Source organism: Cupressus sempervirens, chromosome 4, assembly GCF_028749045.1.
Source record: "Cupressus sempervirens isolate cs-2001-9-10 chromosome 4, ASM2874904v1, whole genome shotgun sequence".
Taxonomy (NCBI): domain Eukaryota; kingdom Viridiplantae; phylum Streptophyta; class Pinopsida; order Cupressales; family Cupressaceae; genus Cupressus; species Cupressus sempervirens.
This window is the reverse complement of record NC_143121.1, coordinates 907,334,274-907,355,795: the sequence shown is the minus strand read 5'-3', so window position 1 is coordinate 907,355,795 and position 21,522 is coordinate 907,334,274. Positions and strand designations below refer to the sequence as shown.

General features: G+C 34.7%; 1 protein-coding gene across 3 annotated transcripts in view; it reads right to left on the bottom strand.

Moving 5' to 3' along the window:
• LOC149564329 (malonyl-CoA decarboxylase family protein) overlaps window positions 1-21,522 on the bottom strand; it is a 292,928-nt gene that overhangs the window by 129,299 nt on the left and 142,107 nt on the right. For all 3 annotated transcript variants that reach the window (XR_016364190.1, XR_016364191.1, XM_089827389.1), the window contains exon 11: window positions 13,655-13,839. Coding sequence is in view for 1 of the 3 variants with exons in the window: in XM_089827389.1 (XP_089683515.1) it covers window positions 13,655-13,839 (185 nt within the window). In the remaining 2 variants the exon portion in view is untranslated. The remainder of the gene's footprint in view (window positions 1-13,654; window positions 13,840-21,522) is intronic.

Sequence of the window (21,522 nt, the reverse complement as noted above, 5' to 3'; positions counted from 1 at the left end):
AACTCTACTCATCCTATTAAAGGAATTGGTTCCTGTCCAATTAACCTAAATTCAAGAATTACACTACAACTCCAAAATGTTTTATATGTACCAGGAATAAAGAGAAACCTAGTCTCTATTTCTGGTCTTGCTGATCAAGGATTCAGAATCACATTCCAAGAGGACAAAGTTCTATCTTGGCCCAGGAACTCTAATATCAAAAAAGCCATTTCCATCGGATTTAGAGACGGAAGTCTTTATAAACTTTGTAATAATAAAAAGCTAGCTCTTAGTCAAGAAACTTCAAATTCCACCAAAATTTGGCATAGGAGGCTAGGTCACCTTCACTATCATGCATTATTATCCATAGGAAAAATTGTAAAAAGTTTACCCAGTCTAAAATCTGATCATTTAAGTATTTGCAAAGGATGCGCTTTAGGCAAAAATACCAAACAATCATTTCCTAAAGGTGTTCACAAATCTAAATCCATTCTTGAACTTATCCATACTGATCTTTGCGGTCCTATGTCTGTACCTTCTCTTAATGAGTGCTTCTTCTATGTAATTTTTATTGATGATTACTCTAGAGGAACTTGGAACTACTTTCTTAAACAAAAAGAATCAATTTAAGTTTTATCAAAATTCAAAGAGTTCAAAGCCTTAGTTGAAAATCAATCAGGACAGAAAATAAAAACACTAAGACCAGACAATGGATGTGAATATATCTCTGATATTTTTAAAAATTTATGTATTGTTGTTGGGATTAAGAGGGAGTTTTCTATACCATATAATCCTCAACATAATGGAATTGCAGAACATAAAAATAGATCAATTGTTGAATCAGCCAGAGCAATGATGCACAATCAAAACCTTCATACTTCCTTTTGGGCTGAAGCATCCAACATTGCAGTCTACATTCAAAATAGATCTCCACACTCAATATTAGAGAACACCACTTTAGAAGAAGTATTCATAGGCATTAAACATAATCTAAGCCATCTAAGAATATTTGGATGTCCAATTTATATCCACATTCCTAAAGAGAAAATAACAAAACTAGAACCTTCCGGGAAGAAGGGGATATTTATTGGATATAGTGAAACTACAAAAAGATACATGGTCTTCATTCCAGGTCAAAGAACAATTGAGATTAGCAAAGATGTGAAATTTGAAGAAAATATTGCCTTTAATATTTCTAGAAACAATGATGAATCTATTACGGAATCTATTTCTAAAGTAGATGAAAATCAACAAATAGAAATTGAGAGGGATAATGATATTGAACCATCCTCTTCCACTATGTCTAATCATGAAGATTCTGAAAATGTCACTAATAAAAAGAGGCCACTTTGGGCTAGGAAAATGATAGAAGAAAATCAGGTTGAACCTAATGAAGTGATTCGAGAAAGCAAAAGGGCAAGAAATCAATCATGTTATGTTGTGTTATTAACTGAACTTATAAAAACATAACTTTCTAATGTTAAAGAAGCACTTTCAAATTAGTGTTGGAAAAAAGCTATGATTGAAGAATATAACTCTATATTAAAAAATGATGTATCGGATGTTGTACCAAGACCTAAGAACAAATCAGTTGTTTCTTCCAAATGGCTATTTAAAATTAAACATGCATCTGATGGCAGCATTGAAAAGTACAAAGCTAGGTTTGTAGCTTGGGGTTTCTCATAGAAAGAAGGCATTGATTATGAAGAAACACTTGCTCTAGTTGCTAGATATACTTCAGTCAGAACCATCTTGGCTATTGCAGCATCCAAGGGATGGAAGGTTCATCAAATGGATGTCAAAACAATGTTCCTTAATGGCAAGATTGAAGAAGAAGTCTATATTGAAGAACCAAAAGGATTCAACACTCATGACAGCAAAACTTATGTTTGCAAATTAAAGAAAGCACTTTATGGTCTCAAATAGGCTCCCAGAGCATGGTATGAAAGGATAGACAACTGTCTAATGAAGTTCAGATATTCCAAAAATGAAGCTAATCCCAACTTATATTTCAAAATAGATGGTGATGATATGATTATTCTTGTGTTATATGTTGATGAACTATTGATAATAGGTGAGGAACATGTCATAAAGAAATGCAAACAAGAACTCACAGCAGAGTTTGAAATGAAAGACTTAGGTCTACTTCACTACTTTCTTGGATTAGAAGTCTCGCAATAGGATAACTACATTTTTCTGAATCAAGGAAAATATATAGTTGACATTTTAACAAAATTTGGAATGATGGAATGTAAACTAGCTGCTACTCCTATGGAAGTAAATCTACACAAGTTGAAGGATGATATGATCAAATCAGAACCTACAGATTCTACTTACTATAGACAGATTATTGGATCTTCAATGTATTTGGTGAATACTCGTCCTGACATATGTTATGCTACTAACACCTTGAGTCAGTTTATGTATGCACCAAAGAAGATACATCTACATGCAGCTAAATACATTTTGAGATATCTAAAGGGTATTATTAGAATGGGAATCAAATATGATAAAGTTAACATTGAACTTCATGGATATTTTGATTCTGATTGGGCAGGCAGTCCTATTGAACGTAAGAGTACTTCTGGATATTGCTTCAGTCTAGGATATGATATGGTCTCTTGGTCCAATAGAAAATAGACTTCAGTTGCATTAAGTTCCACCAAAGCAGAATACATTGTATCTTCTTTGGGTGCTAGAGAACCGGTATGGCTACGAAAGTTGTTAGCAGATTTGTTCAAAAAACCTTTGAAGCCCACTGTGATTCATTGTGATAATCAAAGTTGCATTAAGCTTTCAACCAATCCGGTTTTTCACAATTGCTCCAAACATATTGAAATTCCTTACCACTACATTCGAGATATGGTGAATCGAGGAATTATTCAATTGGAGTACATCTGTACTAATGTGCAAACAACTGATATCTTTACCAAGCCTCTTGCTAAAGTGAAGTTAAAATACTTCAGAGAAAAACTTGGTATGATTAAATTGTAATATTGAATATTGAATTTAAAATTTTTAATTCATGTGTGTTTATGCTTCTCTTGTTGTTTAGTCGCATCATATATGTAATGAAAGGTGACGATTTTTCATGAACATATTTATTTAAAAAGTAATTGTTTGTAAGGTGAGGATCTTACAAATGATAGGCCTATTATCATAGACATCTCTAGATATTGCTTCAGGCAATTAGAGATCATAGATAACGAACTCATTTGTTATCATGGACATCTCTAGATATTGCATCGGGCAATTAGAGATCACGAGTACCAAATTTTTTATGTTATTACTATGGACATCTCTAGATATTGCTGCGGCCAATTAGAGATCATAGATAACATATTCATTATGATTACTCTAGATATTGTTTCAGACAATTAGAGATTATGATGTATGTTATGATAGTGTTCATAGCTTGGTGATTTTTATTATCTGACTAGTCACTGTTTCAGAGTGTTAATATCAGATAAAATAATTAGATATTCTATTTTGAAATCTAACTATTGTATTACTTCTCCCTTGCTAAAGAGGGAGTGTTAATGTTTAGCATCAGTAGAAGTAAATGATGCTTTTCTGATATACTAATCTATATTCATGTTCTCAGATAATGTTCATTGTAGTTATATATATATATATATATATATATATATATATATATATATATATATATATATATAATATATATATATATATATATATATATATATATATATATATATATATATATATTGTTTGGATTAATGAATAACATTATCGGTTGAGAGAACATTGACAGACTACATTATCAGCGGAGTTTGTTATATTGACAATCTGCTATTATCAAATAGCGGCAATATTACTTGTGATTGTCGATTGCATTCTGTTAAGTTACATTGTGTTAACAAAGTAGTTATTGGTTATGCCATCATAGACGCATGACATTTTGTGACCAAAGGCCACATAGAGCCATGATTCTACGAGGGTCATGACCCTTCACTGCTATATGTATTCGGGTAATCAGATCATTGTCGAACATAAATACACGGCATCTTGGACTCAACGATCTACATTATAAATAACCATTAGTACTTTTCCTTATTATCTAATTTGCAAGGTCATTGTTACATATAGTATACATCTCACATTATCAGCAATATTCGAAGAAGTAGATTCCGCACACAAATTCAGAGATCATCAGTATTTAAAGGGCAACTCTGCACTACTGTGATACAAGTAAGAGTTTCTATTGTTCAGATATTTATCGTAACAGTTTTATCTATTAGAGATTCATAAAATCTAACAATTGTACCCCACTTCATAGTGAAAGCCATCTTGAATTGATCTTCTCCCTTCACTAAAATTTAATTATACCTGGAATATCCATCTAGCAAGGAAAACCACTTAGCTTCTGATACATAATGCAATATCTATTCCATTGATTGTAGTGGATGTCTATCTTCCAGTGAAACTCTATTCAAGTCTCTAAAATCTACACATAACTTGAGTTCTCCATTCTTCTTTCTCACGGGTACCAAGTTTGCAACCCAACAAGTATGTTTGATAGGGAAAATTATTCCACTCTCTATAAGTCTAAAAACCTCCTTTTGTATTATTGGCTCCAATTAGGGATTAACTGGCCTTTGTTTCTGCCTAATAGGTTTGGCTGTTGGCTCAAGCTCAATGGTATGTTGTGCAAATTGTGGGTCAAAACCTTTCAAATCAATGTATTCCCATGCAAAAACATCACTGAATTCTTGAAATAAATGGAGGAATGACTGCTTTACATCAACAAAATTTATTTTACCAATTTTAAGGTTCTTTCCCAGTGCAATCTCCCAATCTTCATACTAATTTTGCTGCACCAGCAGATTTGCTTTACCAGTTTTCATTTGGTCATCTGAATTGAAAATACTCTCTAGAGTGACTAATCCTTTGGGCAGCTTGTTATTCTTTAGATGCATCACTTGATCTCCATACTGCTCTTTATATCTCTGTTGATTTTGTAATATCCCTGTCATAAAATAAATGTAATTAATTAAACCTTGTTATTGGGCTGATTGATTTAATACATCTCAAACCCATGTTTAATTGTTTCCGTAGGTAGTTTGGCCAATGGCTATCTTTGTACACCCTCAGAAGGTTTTTTGATAAGTATTTAAGCATGGCTTGTAGATAGTAGTAGGTATACATTTTGGATTATTTTCTATGTACTGAGAATTCTTGTTGGAGTTCTTTGTTGTTCACCATTTCGGAAGTGAAAGACCTTCCCTATTTGGTTTGTCCAGTTTCGATGGGATTCAACCCTCACCCTATTTCTTTGCTTGTAACACTTCACTCGGATCTGGCGAATCAGAGCACCATCTATCTCCGAATATTGATTGAACATACTCGTATTCAATTTTCATTATTTGGATTTCATCTTGCTCATGGTTGTATTGTTCAAACTCACTTCCACTACACCCATGCCTTCTTCCATACAACTACACGAACATAGAGACTTTGGATTGCCACATAGTCATTTCATAGTAACACCGTACAATCCATCCTATATGGCCCATCCTATACGGCTCACTGTAATACCGTACGACCTCACAGGCTTGCATTCACTTGTCCCCCTCACCGTACATCTGTGCTCCATTACCAACACCATACGGTCACACTCCCATACTATATGACCCTTCATAATAGTATCATATTGCCACCGTATAACAGGGTCTACCATCAACACCAGTGTACAGTCACCTCCATTAGCATCTCTAGTAAATAATCAATAGTAGGGTTGTGAAAGAAGGGAGAACTGAACATTACAGTGGTATCAAAGCTTTTGATTCTATCAGCCTGTGGAAGTGAATGAAAGTTTATACTCAAAGGAGAAGGCAAAATAACCCTATTGATAGAATGGCAGATCATCAGGATCCCACAGCAGAACTCATGAATCTTTTAAGAGAGCTCAACAGAAACCAAATACAAATCAACTAAACCCAAAGGATGATGTAGGAAACACTACAGAAATTATCTGAGGGAAAGACAACAGGAGAGCAAAATGGACATAGCGACAACTCGGTATAGGAAGGGCAAATTTTCAACCCTCTTGCTCTCGACCCTCGGTACCCATCTTCCTTCCAAGGATGAAAGCACCACGCAAAAAAAGAGAGCTCACTTTTCAGGAAATGCAAGAAAAACTTCGGGAAGATTAGCAAAACGCAAATATGGAAGCTGATATATCTTACAGAGACTATGTTGATCTAAAAATGTGATATTCTAGCGAGGGAAATCGTGGTTATTTTAATGATCTCAGGAGAAAGATCGGAAAGGTAAACTTATTGCCATTTGATGGATTTGGAGCCATTACTGCACAATTATGGATTCTGAAGGTAGATACTTATTTCCAACTCAATCCGATGCTAGAAAAGGAAGCAATCAAGTTTGCAACACTTCATCTGGACGGAGTGGCGCATGTGTGGTGGCATCATGGACTGGTCACTCTCAGACATGACCAAGTAACCTTTTATGTTGAGTTCACTGAGAGACTCATTGACTATTTCGATGGGAAGGATCTGAGCTAAACTTCAAAGATCTAGCTCAGCTAAAGCAAATGGGCATGCTAGACTTCTATATCACTGAGTTCCAAAGGTTGTCAGTATTAGTCACAGACATCTCTGAAAGATGTCGAATTGTGTTATTCATGGATGGGCTGAGAGAGCCTTTGAGAGGCTGGATCAAAGGGTTCAACCTGTGTGTGCTCAACGAAGCTATTAAGAAGGTGTGTGACATGGCCGCATCTTCCTCCACAACTCACGCAGCTACACCAACACCATCCCCACAAGAAGATAGACAAAGAGCCAATTCAAAAAAAAACCTCAGTTTGATGAAGATTCTTAGCAAGAGCTCCAAAGGAAAAAGCTCTGTTTCACGTGCAAAGAACCATGGGGGCCTGGTTGTTGCTGCCTTGGGAAGGGAAGGATTCATTACATTGAGGTGATTCCTGATGACAACGAAGGACAAACACTTGTAGGAAAGAATAAATATCTTGGTACAAAAAGGGAGTTCCATTGCTACCCTCACTATAGTGATTGGAAGTGGTATCTTCAAGGTTCATGGCACACTTCACGAAAAACGAGTCCCAATCACGATTGATAGTGGCACTATACTCAATTTCATCAATTCATCTTTGGTCACTAGTAAAGTCTTGCATGTAGTTGAGCATGGAGGATTTGAGGTTAAGCTTGCAGGAGGAACCTTGTTACCTTGCACTCATGTGATCTCACAGCTACAAGTTTCCATGGGAAACTATACCATGATAGATGAATTCTTTGTCATAGATTTGGTTGATACTAACATCATTTTGGGCATCCAGTGATTAGAAACTCTTGACCAGTACACACAAAGTTTCAAAAGGATGGACTTTTCATTCGAGATGGATGGAAAGGTGTTGCTAAGAGGAATGTCAAATAAAGGATCGAGGGAAGCTGCAACCAAGAATATGGAGGCCATTTTTAATCATGATTGGACCCCAGACATTGCAAGTAAAAACATGACAATCAATGCCTTACCTCATTCCTTGGATAACTAGCAGGCCCATCTAATGGTCGAGTACTCCAAGAACACTTTTGCATGTCAATTGATGGATGGCTATGTATGCGATGAAAGATGCAAAATTATTGATGACATCATTTACTTTGGCAGAAAGATCTACTTAGTACCTGACTCAGAATTGAAGAAGCTGATTACGGAAGGTTTCCTGCAGCCGGATTTGCATTTGCTTGAGGACAAGCAAATTTTGGGACGAGAGGACTGTAATATCCCCGTCATAAAATAAATGTAATTAATTAAACCTTGTTATTGGGCTGATTGATTTAATATATCTCAGACCCATTTTTAATTGTTTTCGTAATTAGTTTGGCCGTCGGCTATCTTTGTACACCCTCGGAAGGTTTTCCAAATGGGTATTTAAGCACAACTTGTAGGTAGTAGTAGGTATGCATTTTGGATTATTTTCTATGTACTGCAAATTCCAGTTGGAGTTCTCTGTTGCTCGGCATTTTAGAAGTGAAAGACCTTCCCTACTTGGTTTGTCCGATTTCGGTGGGATTCAACCCTCACCCTATTTCGTCACCTGTAACACTTTGCTCGGATCTGGCAAATCGGAGCATCATCTATCTACGAATATTAATTAAATATACCTGTGTTCAATTTTCATTATTTGGATTTCATCTTGTTCATGGTTGTATTGTTCAAACTCACTTCAACAACCCCCATGCCTTCTTCTGTACAACTACATGAACAAATGGACTCTGGATTGGCACACAGTCATTTAGAAGTAACATCGTACAGCCCATCCTATACAACCCATCCTGTACAACTCACTATAATACCGTACGGCCTCACAAGCTTGCATTCACTTGTCCCCCTTACCATACATCATCTGTACTCCATTACCAACACTGTATGGTCATACTCCCAAACTGTACAACCCTTCATAATAGTATCATATTGCCCCCGTACAATAGATTCTACCATCAACACCAGCGTACGGTCACCACCATTAGCATCTCAAGTAAATAATTAATAGTGGGGTTGTGAAAGAAGGGAAAATGGAACATTACAAATTTGAAACAGAAAAACATCTTCAAACAAAAACAAGATATGTTCATCATTTTCAAAAAACCTACCAATTGATGTTATGTTCCGATATCGAAGGTCTGATAACCTCATATTATATCATTTCCTTATATAAGCACTTTTTACCGCCCAAGAAGATTCTAGACACTAAGCCCTAACCCTTAAGGTCAACCAACCTCATATTATATCATTTCATTACACTTTATTACATAGGATTGACTTGAGACAATTTACAAATTACATTTTTGGACAGGTCCACTTCTAAAGACCATAACTAGCAAACCATTGACCCGATGGGCTATTATAACCCCATTTTGTAATCCTCGGTTAGTGATCTATAGCGGCTAATATGCACAAGCATCTATCAGCCAAAACTAGCAAACCGTTGACCCGATGGGCTATTATAACCCCATTTTGTAATCCTCGGCTAGTGATCTATAGCGGCTAATATGCACAAGCATCTATCAGCCAATATTTCGCCTCATTTCAGAGCCATTTAGGACTTCATCGCTGGACTTGAAGTTAAGATAGCCAAAATTCATACCGAAAATCTGCACTAACTGCATCAATACATATGATATGACAATAAAACTCATCTGGCAGGCTGATATGTCAAAGATGAACCTCCACATATGAAATCAGAACAATCTAAGCACATAATATCAACTTCCTAAACTTAGCAAGCTCCAATAAATAGCAACTCTGTACCGGAATAGCCCTTATTAGAAACACATAAACTAGAACTAGAAATATTTTTGGGTGATGTAAGATTGCCCTTACACCCAGGATGCTCTTGCATCACTTTCTTATTTGTATTAATTGATTTCTATTATTTAACGTAAAGTATTAACTTGTTATTGATTCAATGCTATCAATATACTTAATTGACATTCAAGTATTGGAGAGCGCATGATTATACTAAGGGGGGGGGGACTGAATCCGTATAATAATAAATTTTTCCAATTTAAAACTTTTAACCAGACAAGTAACTTCAAATAACTTTACATGGTGAAATCAAGAAATTATCCACATGAACAAAATAACTCAAGATTTACGTGGGAACCCAATGCGGGAGAAAACCATGACAAATATTTGCTTTATATATAAACTTGTTCTTTCACAAAATGGTTTGTAGGCTCCAACCCCTATGTTTATGAGCATCGACTAATTGAAAACTCCAACTCCCACACTTCACAGACACCAACGTATTGGAAGCACCAACCCCCACTGCTTGTCTCCATGAGCACCAACCCACTACACACAAAACATCTTTTCCACCTTAGCAATGTTGTTTACTCAACTGATGATGGATATCTGTAGCACACAAATCCTTCCACTATTTTTCTTTGCACACTTTTGCAATATTCTTTACTTCAAGTCTTCTGTAAGTCTTCTCACAAGTTGATCATGATAATTTGTTATTTCTCCACAAGTATGTATAATCCTTCACGTATACTTTACTCAATATTATTATTCTTTATCCTTTATGCCCTTTGCTCTCACTATTCTTCTGCACATCAAATGCTCTTCCTTTTATTTCTTGCTTTTACTTTTTCTAACATGTATAATTTTTATTGCATGTCCACTACCCTTTTTCTTCACTTACTGACTTCTTTCTTGACATCTCTGTTCATATATCTTTCACTAGTCTGATAATACTTTCTTCAAATCTGCCATGAATATGATCTCAAACCCCTTAGGTAGATTTGCTATAGAACTACTTATATTCTCTTCATTAAATCTGAAATAATCTTTCTCTTATAAAGCCTTCTACAGCTGGTGCATACCTCTGATATAACCTTTCTCAACTCACAACATAACTCATTTCTCATTTCTTCTTGTATCTACTTGCATTCTATGAAAAGTGGCATCCTTTCAAATAAGCATAAGTCTTAACTGAACGGCACCCTTTCACTTCTAAACAAATTTTTTATGCTTAGTAACATAAATTGCAGCACTTACACTGATTTCTCTTTTAAACAAAACATATGTTTGTATTGTTTTGCCTTTCTTCATAAAGTCCATGCTTTGTATATCTGCGTTTTCCGTGAACTGCCTTTAATCAATTGGGTTTTGATTAGTGAATGCTCTTGATATTTATGATAAGAATTCCATTTTGTTGTTGCTACTTCTGTGATTTGTTTGCTGTTATCGCGAGTTTCCATCTTATAACGGTTCAATATATTGGGGTTTCAATCGCACTTTTTCATAGCATAACTTTGCTATAATTTCCATTAAAAATTATTATTATTTGCTTTGTACGGTCTCATTAGATTTTGTTTATACACTGACTCTAAAACTTCTGATGTCCTTTGTGCATAGATATTTGACGAGCCCGTTTTTTAGCATATCTCATGATCATAACTTGGTACACATGTATTTGGATCAAAGAACCAAAACTTGGAATCGGGAAGACCTACTCGAATTGTGAATAGCCTATAAATCGGCTACGAATCGACAAAGTGAAAAAACCCTTGAAATTTAAAGATTTTAACGATTTAAAACTTATTTCACGCACCCTTTATTGAACATAACTTAAACACACTATAACATTATCAAATAGAAGCTAAAGCTTAACATACATAAACAAGGAACATAAACAATAAATCCATCACATATGTAAAATTAAATTGGTGACCTTTTACCAACTTGACAATTTTTTAGGTTGATTTTGGTGATTTTTAACCAAAATTGCCGAGTTAGGCGTTTTAGGCAATTTTGGCCTAAAAAATCGGCAATTCGGTTTAACAAGCCAGCAAAACTTGCCCATGCTTCCTCAGATCTAAATCGCCAAAATCGCCCGAATCACAGCGATTCCTGTTACTCTGATTTGGATGACTTCCAGTTCAATCTGAGTTGTCGATAAAATGATATCCTTCTGTAATCCAAATACAGATAACTGTTGTTTTGTCATTGAAAACAAATTATGCTTTACTTTTGGAAGTCATAAGTTTTAATCTCCTCCAGTCACATATCACAGCTGTAGAACTTCCTTTATTCTGTGATAGTTGCTATGTATATGGCATATCCTAAATAGTTTCTTTTATTTCTTTTACCATGCCATGATCCATTGTTGTTTCTTCCTTGATAATATGCTCTGTTTGATAATACTCCTCGTGTATCATCGTGGTATATATCTGACATATGAAGTTTGCTACTGGATGAAATTTATTCACACAATCTTCATTACTACGTAAATTTGACACTGACTACATATGCTTTGATCCCTTCTGTTCCAAGTATAATTTGAATGTTTCACTTTCATATTTGAGTCACTCTAAATTCTGACTTGGAAAGTTTCCCATTCTATCAGTATTCTTTTTATTCATTACATGATCATTATTTCATACACATACTGATTTCTGATGCAAGTAATCGCTGCTTGTAATATGTATGTTTAGTGTTTTGTCATTTTCAACACTGCTGTTTGTTGCTTTGTGACATGGCACTCTTCATTTTTTGTAATAGCTATACCGTCACTGCATATGACCATACCAACTATATGCAATCTGTCAAGAACGGTTGATGTGTTTCGTCTGAACCTTGTCTTTAATTAGGGCTCAGTCTTCCTTAGGCATTGATATCTTTTATGGCTTTCCTCTGTTCATTTGTGTGATTGCTGATATTTATACTTCCTGCATACAGGTTGCATGTATTCTTCCTGTAATAATTGCAGCATTCAATCTGTAAAGTAAAACTCTCAAACAAGCCAAAATAGTCACATCATTGTTTATGAGGTAACACACACACACACACATAGATATACAACTGGATATGGTGTTCCTTATTGGTCAGTGTGAGGAACTCTATATCTCTATCATCATTCTTACAATGCAATCTCCAGTGGATCAATTTCTCCATCAAGCTCAGTTATGATAGGTGCATTCATACTTATTTGCAATGCTCATGTGCCAAGTAATGTGTATGGTGTCCCTGATATTAATCTGCCTCATATTCATACCTTTGACATTTATGGTGCTTACATTTACAGTCTGTACATCTTTGACATCAATGACAATATTTCCATCAAGTATAAGTAAATGAATTTTAAAATAAAATAAAAAACAATTATTATTATAGTTAAATTCATAAATGGATTCATTTCATAAGTAAAAACAATTTTATATTATTAGATTTAATAATTTTGTGTGTACATTTTTGGTTTCCGTGACAGATCTACATTTGTAATTATACCATGTTATGTAGATTAGTAATCATAAATGTAATTGATATTTTTATTTGAACATTCCACATGAAGGTTGATGTTAAATATAATAATGTATTGAATGGTTTATTGAAATGATAGATTAGTGTTAGATAGATGAGTGTTGACACCGACTATCATTATGTGATTGTATGCTATCAATTTCCATGTTGATGAGATGTCTTAGGAGCACTTGGATTTGGCGATTGAAATGAACTTAGCTGTAAGTGGTATTGATTAGAGTTCTAGTTCTGTTTTAGATGTGTTGCATAGTAGTGATGTTAGGGAACCCATAGAGGAGATAGTTTCTTAATGTGGACTATCTTCCATATGTATTATGGAATTGACGTACATATGATAGATAGATAGATAGATGAAATTGTAACATCCATGAGGCTAAAAATAGCCTATGGGACACCCTATAGGTATATCTTTACTTCTGCGAGTATGATGTATAGATGAAATTATGTATTTTGTTCTAAAAAAATTTATTGGTGCGCTATTTTACTTGTTAGTTGTTGACCTCTAGGTGTTCTTTAGCAGGGTGTTACATAAGGCATTACTCTTACAATATAGAAAAAGTAATTTGACACAACAGTGAGTGATGTTAATGTTGGATTTTCAACCTACATTTTTCAATAAAGTTGAACATAAGAAATGGTTTGGAACTTTCAAAAGAGCAACTAGAATTATATTTCACACTAACATTGATCAATTTGTGCGTTTAAGTATCACTTCTAAGACAGGAGATTTCTATATAAAACCAAAAAGCACACTACAATGAATAGTTGCAAGATATACTATATAGTTTTAAAAAATGGAAAACTGTGGATGCTAGAATCTGGCAAAGAAAATATAAAGATGACTTACACAGATGCCTCTACTATTGCCTTCTCCTCTTCAGGAAGAAGTATGTTCTCTTTAAAAGTACTTGCTGATGCTTCCCCCAAAACCGGACTGTTATCAGAAGTTGATTGTGCGAGCTTTGATTGAGATGATAGTTTGGATAGAAGCCACTGCATGAACCCTGGTATAGGACTAAGTGTGGCAAAAACCTGGAGAAGAAATGAGAAAAGTTTAGACCATTGTGGATAGACCAAAGCATACTTCAAGAAATCAGAAGCCTGCAGATTGCAATCATTTACTATCATGTCAACCATAAATACTACAAGACATATTGGCTAATGAAATCCTACAAAGTGATAAATGTCAATCAGGCTTACAAGAACACTAAACAAAGAGCTATATTAAAGACATAAAAACATCATCCAGATCTTAATATTTATTCAGTCTATCATTCTTACAACATCATCATAACATAGTCAGGACATGTTTACCGTCAAAGTAAAGCAATACCACTAAATGTAATATTCCTCAATTGTAGTTGACAATATTTATTGAAAATTTGAAACGGTAGGAGTAATAATATTTGTTAACGGTTATAATTCAGAAATAATCACTATGCACCACCTCAACCACATGAACTATTCAAATTGTATAGTTTTGCCAACAACTAACAAACTGTTGTGAGGTTTTCACACCACCACCCCATTGAAAACGGGGCCCCCTCCTTTTTCTATTGCTCTTGTAGATTGGATGTAGGGGACTTGGTTTGGCAAGTTGTCTCAATCAGTGGAGAGAGTTTGTAAGGTCTAGTCAATGAGATAAATTTCAAAATCAGTCAAGTCCTTGGGTTTGGATAGGGAGTCTTGAGGTCATTTGGGGGGTAACTGGGCAAAATCTAGAGGCCAAATCTTGAGTGAGAAATGATAATCAACATGGGCTTGAAGAACACCTCCAAACCCAAATTGAGGTTTTGGTTGCAGCTGAAACGATACGCAATAGAAAAGGGAAAAATTGGCTAAGTTGTATGAAGAGAATGAAAGGTGGCAGAATTCCTATGATCCTAGGAATTCTGCCCATTGAAATTTGTAATGTCCCCTTTTTTTGGGACATTAAAAACTGATAGGCCAATCCAATATATGACCTTTGAGGACTTAATACAGAGTTATTAAGTCAATTTTAATTAAAGGAGAGTGAATAAGAGATGAGTTGGCATTAGGGACAGGGACAAGAATATAGAAGCTCAAGAGTCACAGGTTGGGTCTTTAAAAGGAGGAGGAGAAGCTCATTTCTTTATGCTTGGATTATTGCTTGGTTTTGGAGAACTCGAGTTTCTCTTGGAGAAACATTGGGAGAGCTTACATCTTTCATTTCAGACCTGAGGACACAAACCTTCAGGCCATTGTTGGTGGATTGGATGTAACCTCAATTCATCACTGCAGTGGATTCCAGATAGGGTTCACGCTGGGTTTTAAAGGTTCTAATATGTTTCCAATCTGACTATTATTGTTGTGTTTATGATTGGATTTTGATATCTAGTTATTGTATTGCTGATGTATAATGCAATAACATTGGAGGTATTTTAATGAGCATTTATCGATTTATTTGCTGGTTTATATTACTGGTTTGGTTTACACGAGTTATCTATTGGTGCTGAAATTTGTTTATGAGAAAAATTAGTAGAATATCCATTTGGGATATTACAGTGGTATCAAAGTTGGTTTTCCTGCCAACCTATGAATTTATAACAGAGACAAATTTTTATAAGGATTTATTAGAATTTTTCAGAGACATATTCTAGACAATGGTTTGGGGATATGATATTTTAGTGAGCTCAAAATATTTACAAGAACACTAGGAATTACTTCTACTTGAGTCTGCAAATATTAAACATTTGGGAACCCACACATATACAGAGTTGTGTTGGATTATTTTACTGAAAAGAGTTTATGATAAGGGCAGATGAAAATATTTGGTAGAAATTGTGAAGGCATTAGCAGTCATTTCCATTTCATAGACTTGAATTAGTTTTTGCTGAGGGAGTTCACATTTTTTGGAACGTCTCTTCATCTTTGAAGGTTGGAAATAATCTTTGAAGATGGGTTATATAAGTTGAAGCTACGCTTATTTAAATGTCTCCTTGTGCACACTTTGAGAAATTTTTTCATAAATCATTCTGATTGCACATACCATAAATAATGTTTTGAGCAAATATTTGCAAAGGGAAATCTATATAAGCCAAGTTTGAGAAAGGAAAATTTGATTGGGAATAGACAAAGCCGACTGAGTGAAGTTGAACATTTTCATTGGGCTTGAACCAGATTATAATTTTCTCTATGAGTGGAATGAAGAATTAAAGTCAAAACTCCTCTTCATAGTTTGTATTTACTTGGATATAAACGACCAAATGTAATAACCCCAATAGGTTATAATTTCTTCAAACACCAAAAATCTCTATACTTCAGTTGTTTGACATTTCGTCAAACACTTTGCAAGCAAGCTCTGATACCACTGTAGTAACCCTCCTCAAATCTGCTCTCAAAGATGCTGATTGAAGGCTCAAAGAATTTTGTCAAACAATTCACATGCAAGAGACATATGACTGATATAGTATTTCAGCTCGCTTTAAATGACTTTTTTTCAATTTGCATCAATGAGAAACTTGTGCTAGAAGACTCAAAATGCACTACACAATGACCTAACATGAGTGTGCTCCTAATTTTGACAATATTCAGTGCATATATTATGATCTAAGCATGAGAAAAGAACACCTACAGCCAACTGACATTTTTGCAAACAGTTGGTATGCAAACTATCTAGCTGATAAATAATGAGATTGAATTGCTTAAATGACACCAGCAACTATTATCTTTTTGATTGCAATCAAATTTCTAATACAATACTCATGAAATATGGCCAAGACTTTGGCATTTACATGGATTACAAAATGACAATGCTGGTATAATGCACACTTATAGCTGAAACTTATAATACCCTAAAAAATACAATACTAACAAAGGAACCTGGTTGTAGATGTCTATAATAATTTTCCTTCAATGCTGCCACTTCTGCTTTACTTTTTCGAACTGCTTTTTCGGCTTGCTTTTACGGTTCCGCTTTTTCCGCTTGCTTTTTCGATTCCGCTTTTTCCGCTTGCTTTTTCGATTCCGCTTTTTCCGCCTGCTTTTTCGGTTCCGCTTTTTCCGCTTGCTTTTTCGATTCTGCTTTTTCCACTTGCTTTTTCGATTCCGCTTTTTCCGCCTGCTTTTTCGGTTCCGCTTTTTCCGCTTTCTTTTTCGATTGCTACCCTGTTGAATCTCAAGACCATATCTTTTAATGGCGTCAAGATTTTCAACTTGAAGGGATTTCGTCCTTCAAACTATTGAGACATAACTTCCAAAAAATTCTCCAATTTCTTTGATATTTCCAACCATCCTTAAAAGAAGCTCTTCCATTTCGTTTATAATGTTCTCACAAGAGCTCCATCCTTCGTTTTCTCAATGTGGGATAAAACATAACTCCCTTTATGTAACTGATGTCTCCAATGTGTTATAAAATAAAGGGGACTCTTTTAATTTAAATATTTTCCACAAACTATAGTCTATGCATTAATAAAGTTAAATATTTAAATTTAACTTTATAAAATAGCTTTATCAATGCAAAACAAATCTTATCAATGATAAACAAGTCTTCTTGCCGATTTTAAACAATTACCATCGACATACCGCTGCCACTGGATGTCCACCCATGCCCAAGATGACTTACTATAAATAGTAAGTATGCCCAAAGTTGCCTCAAAACCCCTCAGAAAGACCTGCAACTGAAACTATCTAGGCCAAATGGCCTCTAAGCCCTTTTGATGTCTTGGTTAGCCTATGGGACCGTGGGGAAATAGGCTAACGACAACATCATGCTATGAATGCTAAAAAGGGGACATTACACCAAAGTAGTTACAAGTGTCAAGCCCAGTTTGGGTGTAGGTTGTCTGAAATTTTATTGGAAAAGAGAAGCAACTCCTCATTTCTCCTGACAACAAATAACATGTTATTGGTTCTTGGGCAACGAAAGTTCTGAAGATTAATATTAATCATATATGGTATGAATATTTTGGGGGTCACCATGAATAATTATATTTGCAGAGTTTGCATAAATCTTCCGTAAGAAAAACTCAATTTTTATGCCTCCTATTGTGAAGTATTGATTATACGATGTATTGAAATTCCTATACGTGGATGATTTGTGTAATAACCCTACTTGGCTATAGCTCTATCAAATACTAACATTTATAACTTTTGACATTACGTCAAAACATTTAGCATACAATGCCAATCCTACTAAAAAGAACTCCAGGGTGACTAAATCACATTCACCAATATTAAGCAATTTTTAACAACACTAATGATGACCAAGCTCAATTCAATGGCAATGATAGATTTGCATTTGATTTACTATGCCATGTAACTTTAAAAAAACTGAACTTCATATTTATCTCTCAATTTAATTTACATCAGCGTTGAATCAAATTAAAATGAACAAATTTCCACAATTAGTCATAGTAGAGATATGCATATTCTGGATTTGATTGTGTGCCATATTTTTGCATCAATATGGCACACAATCAAATCCAAAATATGCATCTCGCTACTATTGAATCAAATTACATCTCAAAATTTCACAGACTTCCTTCCAAGCAACAGCAATGATAGAAATGGAAGATGCAAACCTTAAGAAATTGATCCACGAGACTCAAATTCCAAAACTACTATACCTCAGCAGTAGGTTGGAAAATAATCAGCTCCAACAATTAATCTTCTCCTTAGCCACAATAAAACAATAGGAGAAATGGCCAATTGTATACCTCATCACAATTGCCAATGCAAATTCAGAATAAAATCTCATATTTGAATCTACAATACTTCAGCTATAGATCCAATGGAACAACTCAGAATTCAGACCCTTATATTTTAAGAAGGGCACAAAAATCAGAACTCAGAAAAAGCCGCAAAGGCATCAAAATAAAATAAAATATCTAAGCATGTTTTTCTCAACAAATGGGCTTGTATATATAACCTTCATATGCGTTTTTTGTTGCCAAAATGTAACTTCACTTAAGAAGCTTCACCACACAACATTAATTAGTAGCTTCCATTAGATTCTTTCACTTGGCTTAACTAATTAATAAATGGCTCTTTCCAATGATAACTCAACTCTCAACTTAAGTGAAATTATAACTTTAGAATAAGCCATTTAATAAATTAATAATGATTTGACCACTAAAAATATAATAACTCCCAAAATATTCATCATTTAAATATGTTGTTTGAAATAGGAGTCGTACCTATTATTTCTCCATATGACCAAATGAACTTTCCAAAAATAGAAAGGGTCCATGTCAATCAAGACCCAACTTACCACAAATAGTAAGCACACAAAATTACGCCCAAACAAAGTCCAATCTGAGCCAAACAAAGATCAACCTGTAGCTTACTGAAATGTGGAGAAGACAAGACCCTCCCAAGCCAAGCCACTTCCTCAGAAGACCCTCTATCCACAATAATTCGCCTATGAGGATCACAATAATAGGCTAATCCCTAAAACTCCAATGTTGCGAAAAATGGGGACATTACAATTTGATTAAATTTTGAGGTCGGTAGCATATAAACAAGAGAAAGATATCATCAATGATTAAGAAAGATATTGGCAATGGACGCATCATTGCTTCAACTTTCTCTAAATTTCCTAAGAATCATCGGTTTCGAAAAATGTTGGAGTGTTGCGTCGACAAACTAAAACAAATGTGCAATGAATTTCATGTCACAAGAATACAATTTGGAAGGAATCGACACAACACATAGTTTATGGGAACGCAGGTGAAATGAGGAAATGAAATCTTTGCAAGGTTGAAGACTTTGGGATAGTACAAATTCTATTGTGCTCTTGATAGCCACATACTGTGCAATGAGGTAACTCAACATAGCAAAACATCATCAACAAAGAATGCATTGTTGCCCATCTTTTTAAATTTGCTAGTGGTAGTCGGTTTCCATTGTATGCTTCAGTAGTTCAACGGGTCAGCATAACTAGTCTATAGAGTGACCGTAGTTCAACACTCTTTGCCAACAATTCACACAGAAGGTGGGGTGCATGAAGAAAATTCAATAGGAGGTGAGACGACATTGGGTTCTTCAGGAAGTTCCCAGCATGCATATCCGAGTTGTGAGTTTGCATACAATAGTCCTAAGGACTCCAGACCACTAACTGAATTTACATTTTTCTCCTTGGCGTAACAATGAGTTTTCTCTCATGGCTCACATTCTCTCCGACAATTGCACAAAGATTTAATATTTTTGGGGCGATATACTTCATGAGATACTGCGTTTGGAACGTTGGGAGATCTACATTACTACAGGTTGTTTTGGAGTTGTTGATTGAACTGCTCTATGGAATTAAACTTATATCATGTGTGCACCTATGATGACCCTCAAATAGGGTATATCTGTGGATATAAATTGTACCTTTCTAATTTAATATATCAAAATTAATTGTACCTTTGTGATTTAAAATATCAAAATTAATTGTACCTTTGTGATTTAATTGTACCTTTGTAATTTAAAGAAAATTATCATAATATGTTTTTCTTTTGTTAAAATTTTCATAAAATAATATTATATAATAGATATATGTTATATATATTATATTAAATAATAAAAATTATATATTATATATTATACATAATTAAACATTATAATTAAATACTATATATTATAATATATATAAAATATAATATATATTATACTATATCTAATGAACAAAAACTTTTAACAAAAAATAATAATAATAAAATAAAAACAAAACAATTGACCAAACACATACGATATGGTGTGAATAGTCATACCCTTACGGCGTGACTAAATCACAGCCAAAGGCTGTGATCAGTCCCACCATAAGGTACGACTGAGGGAGGGGACGTGACTCCCTCTCCCTCCATCCTATAAAGACATTAAACATTCGCCATAGTTTAGGGCAAGATGGCAAGGGATATTTGCTTACGGAATCACAGTTTGTTGTTATTATTGTTTAATGTCTTTGGATACTATTTAGCATGTACAAAAGAAAATAGTAATATGTTAGCCTCTTGCAGTATGGTCTAAACAAGTTACATATAATCCATTTGACAAAATACCTTCAGTGCACATTTGGAGTTTTTTCCTTAACAGACTTAGGAAGGAATACTATAGTGGTTTTAAGATTGTTCCAGTGGGACTATGAACTGTTTGATAAAATTACAACTCTACTATTCAATCCACTTGTTGATTAAAATTGTTTCAGAATATTACAGCGGTCAGGCAACAGTTATCAGGCAAGGCTTCGGCGCCTTTCCTAGCCACCAAACGGAGTTCTTTTTGCAGCTTTTGGGTCTCAAATTTGGGTGTCAGTAGTTGCAGTAGGGGTTACAAGGAAAAATCAGAGTAAGTGTTTGCATCTAACATTACTTAGGGAGAATTTTTGCATAGCTTCCCTAAGGCTGTTACAGATTGGGATTTTAGCAAAGGTTTACCTTGGACTTTTGTGTTTTGTTTAAAGCTAGGATACTGTATCAAGTCGTACAGCTTCAGACCAATCAGGAATAAAATATAACAGGGATTTGCAGAACCTAGTCAACAATTGATCTAAATTTAAGTTCAGTGTGTTAGCTAAAACTTGTGGTTCCAGAAAGTTGTATACCCTACATAGGTTTTTGATTTGGTGGATTGTTATTACAAGCTAGAGATACAAAACCAGTGGTCACGTAATCCTCAACATTTGAGTCAGTTGGTTAATCATGTTTACTCCAAGTAACCAGAAGCAGTGGAACAAGAGTATGGAGAAGCTTAAACAAAGTTTGAAAAAGTGTG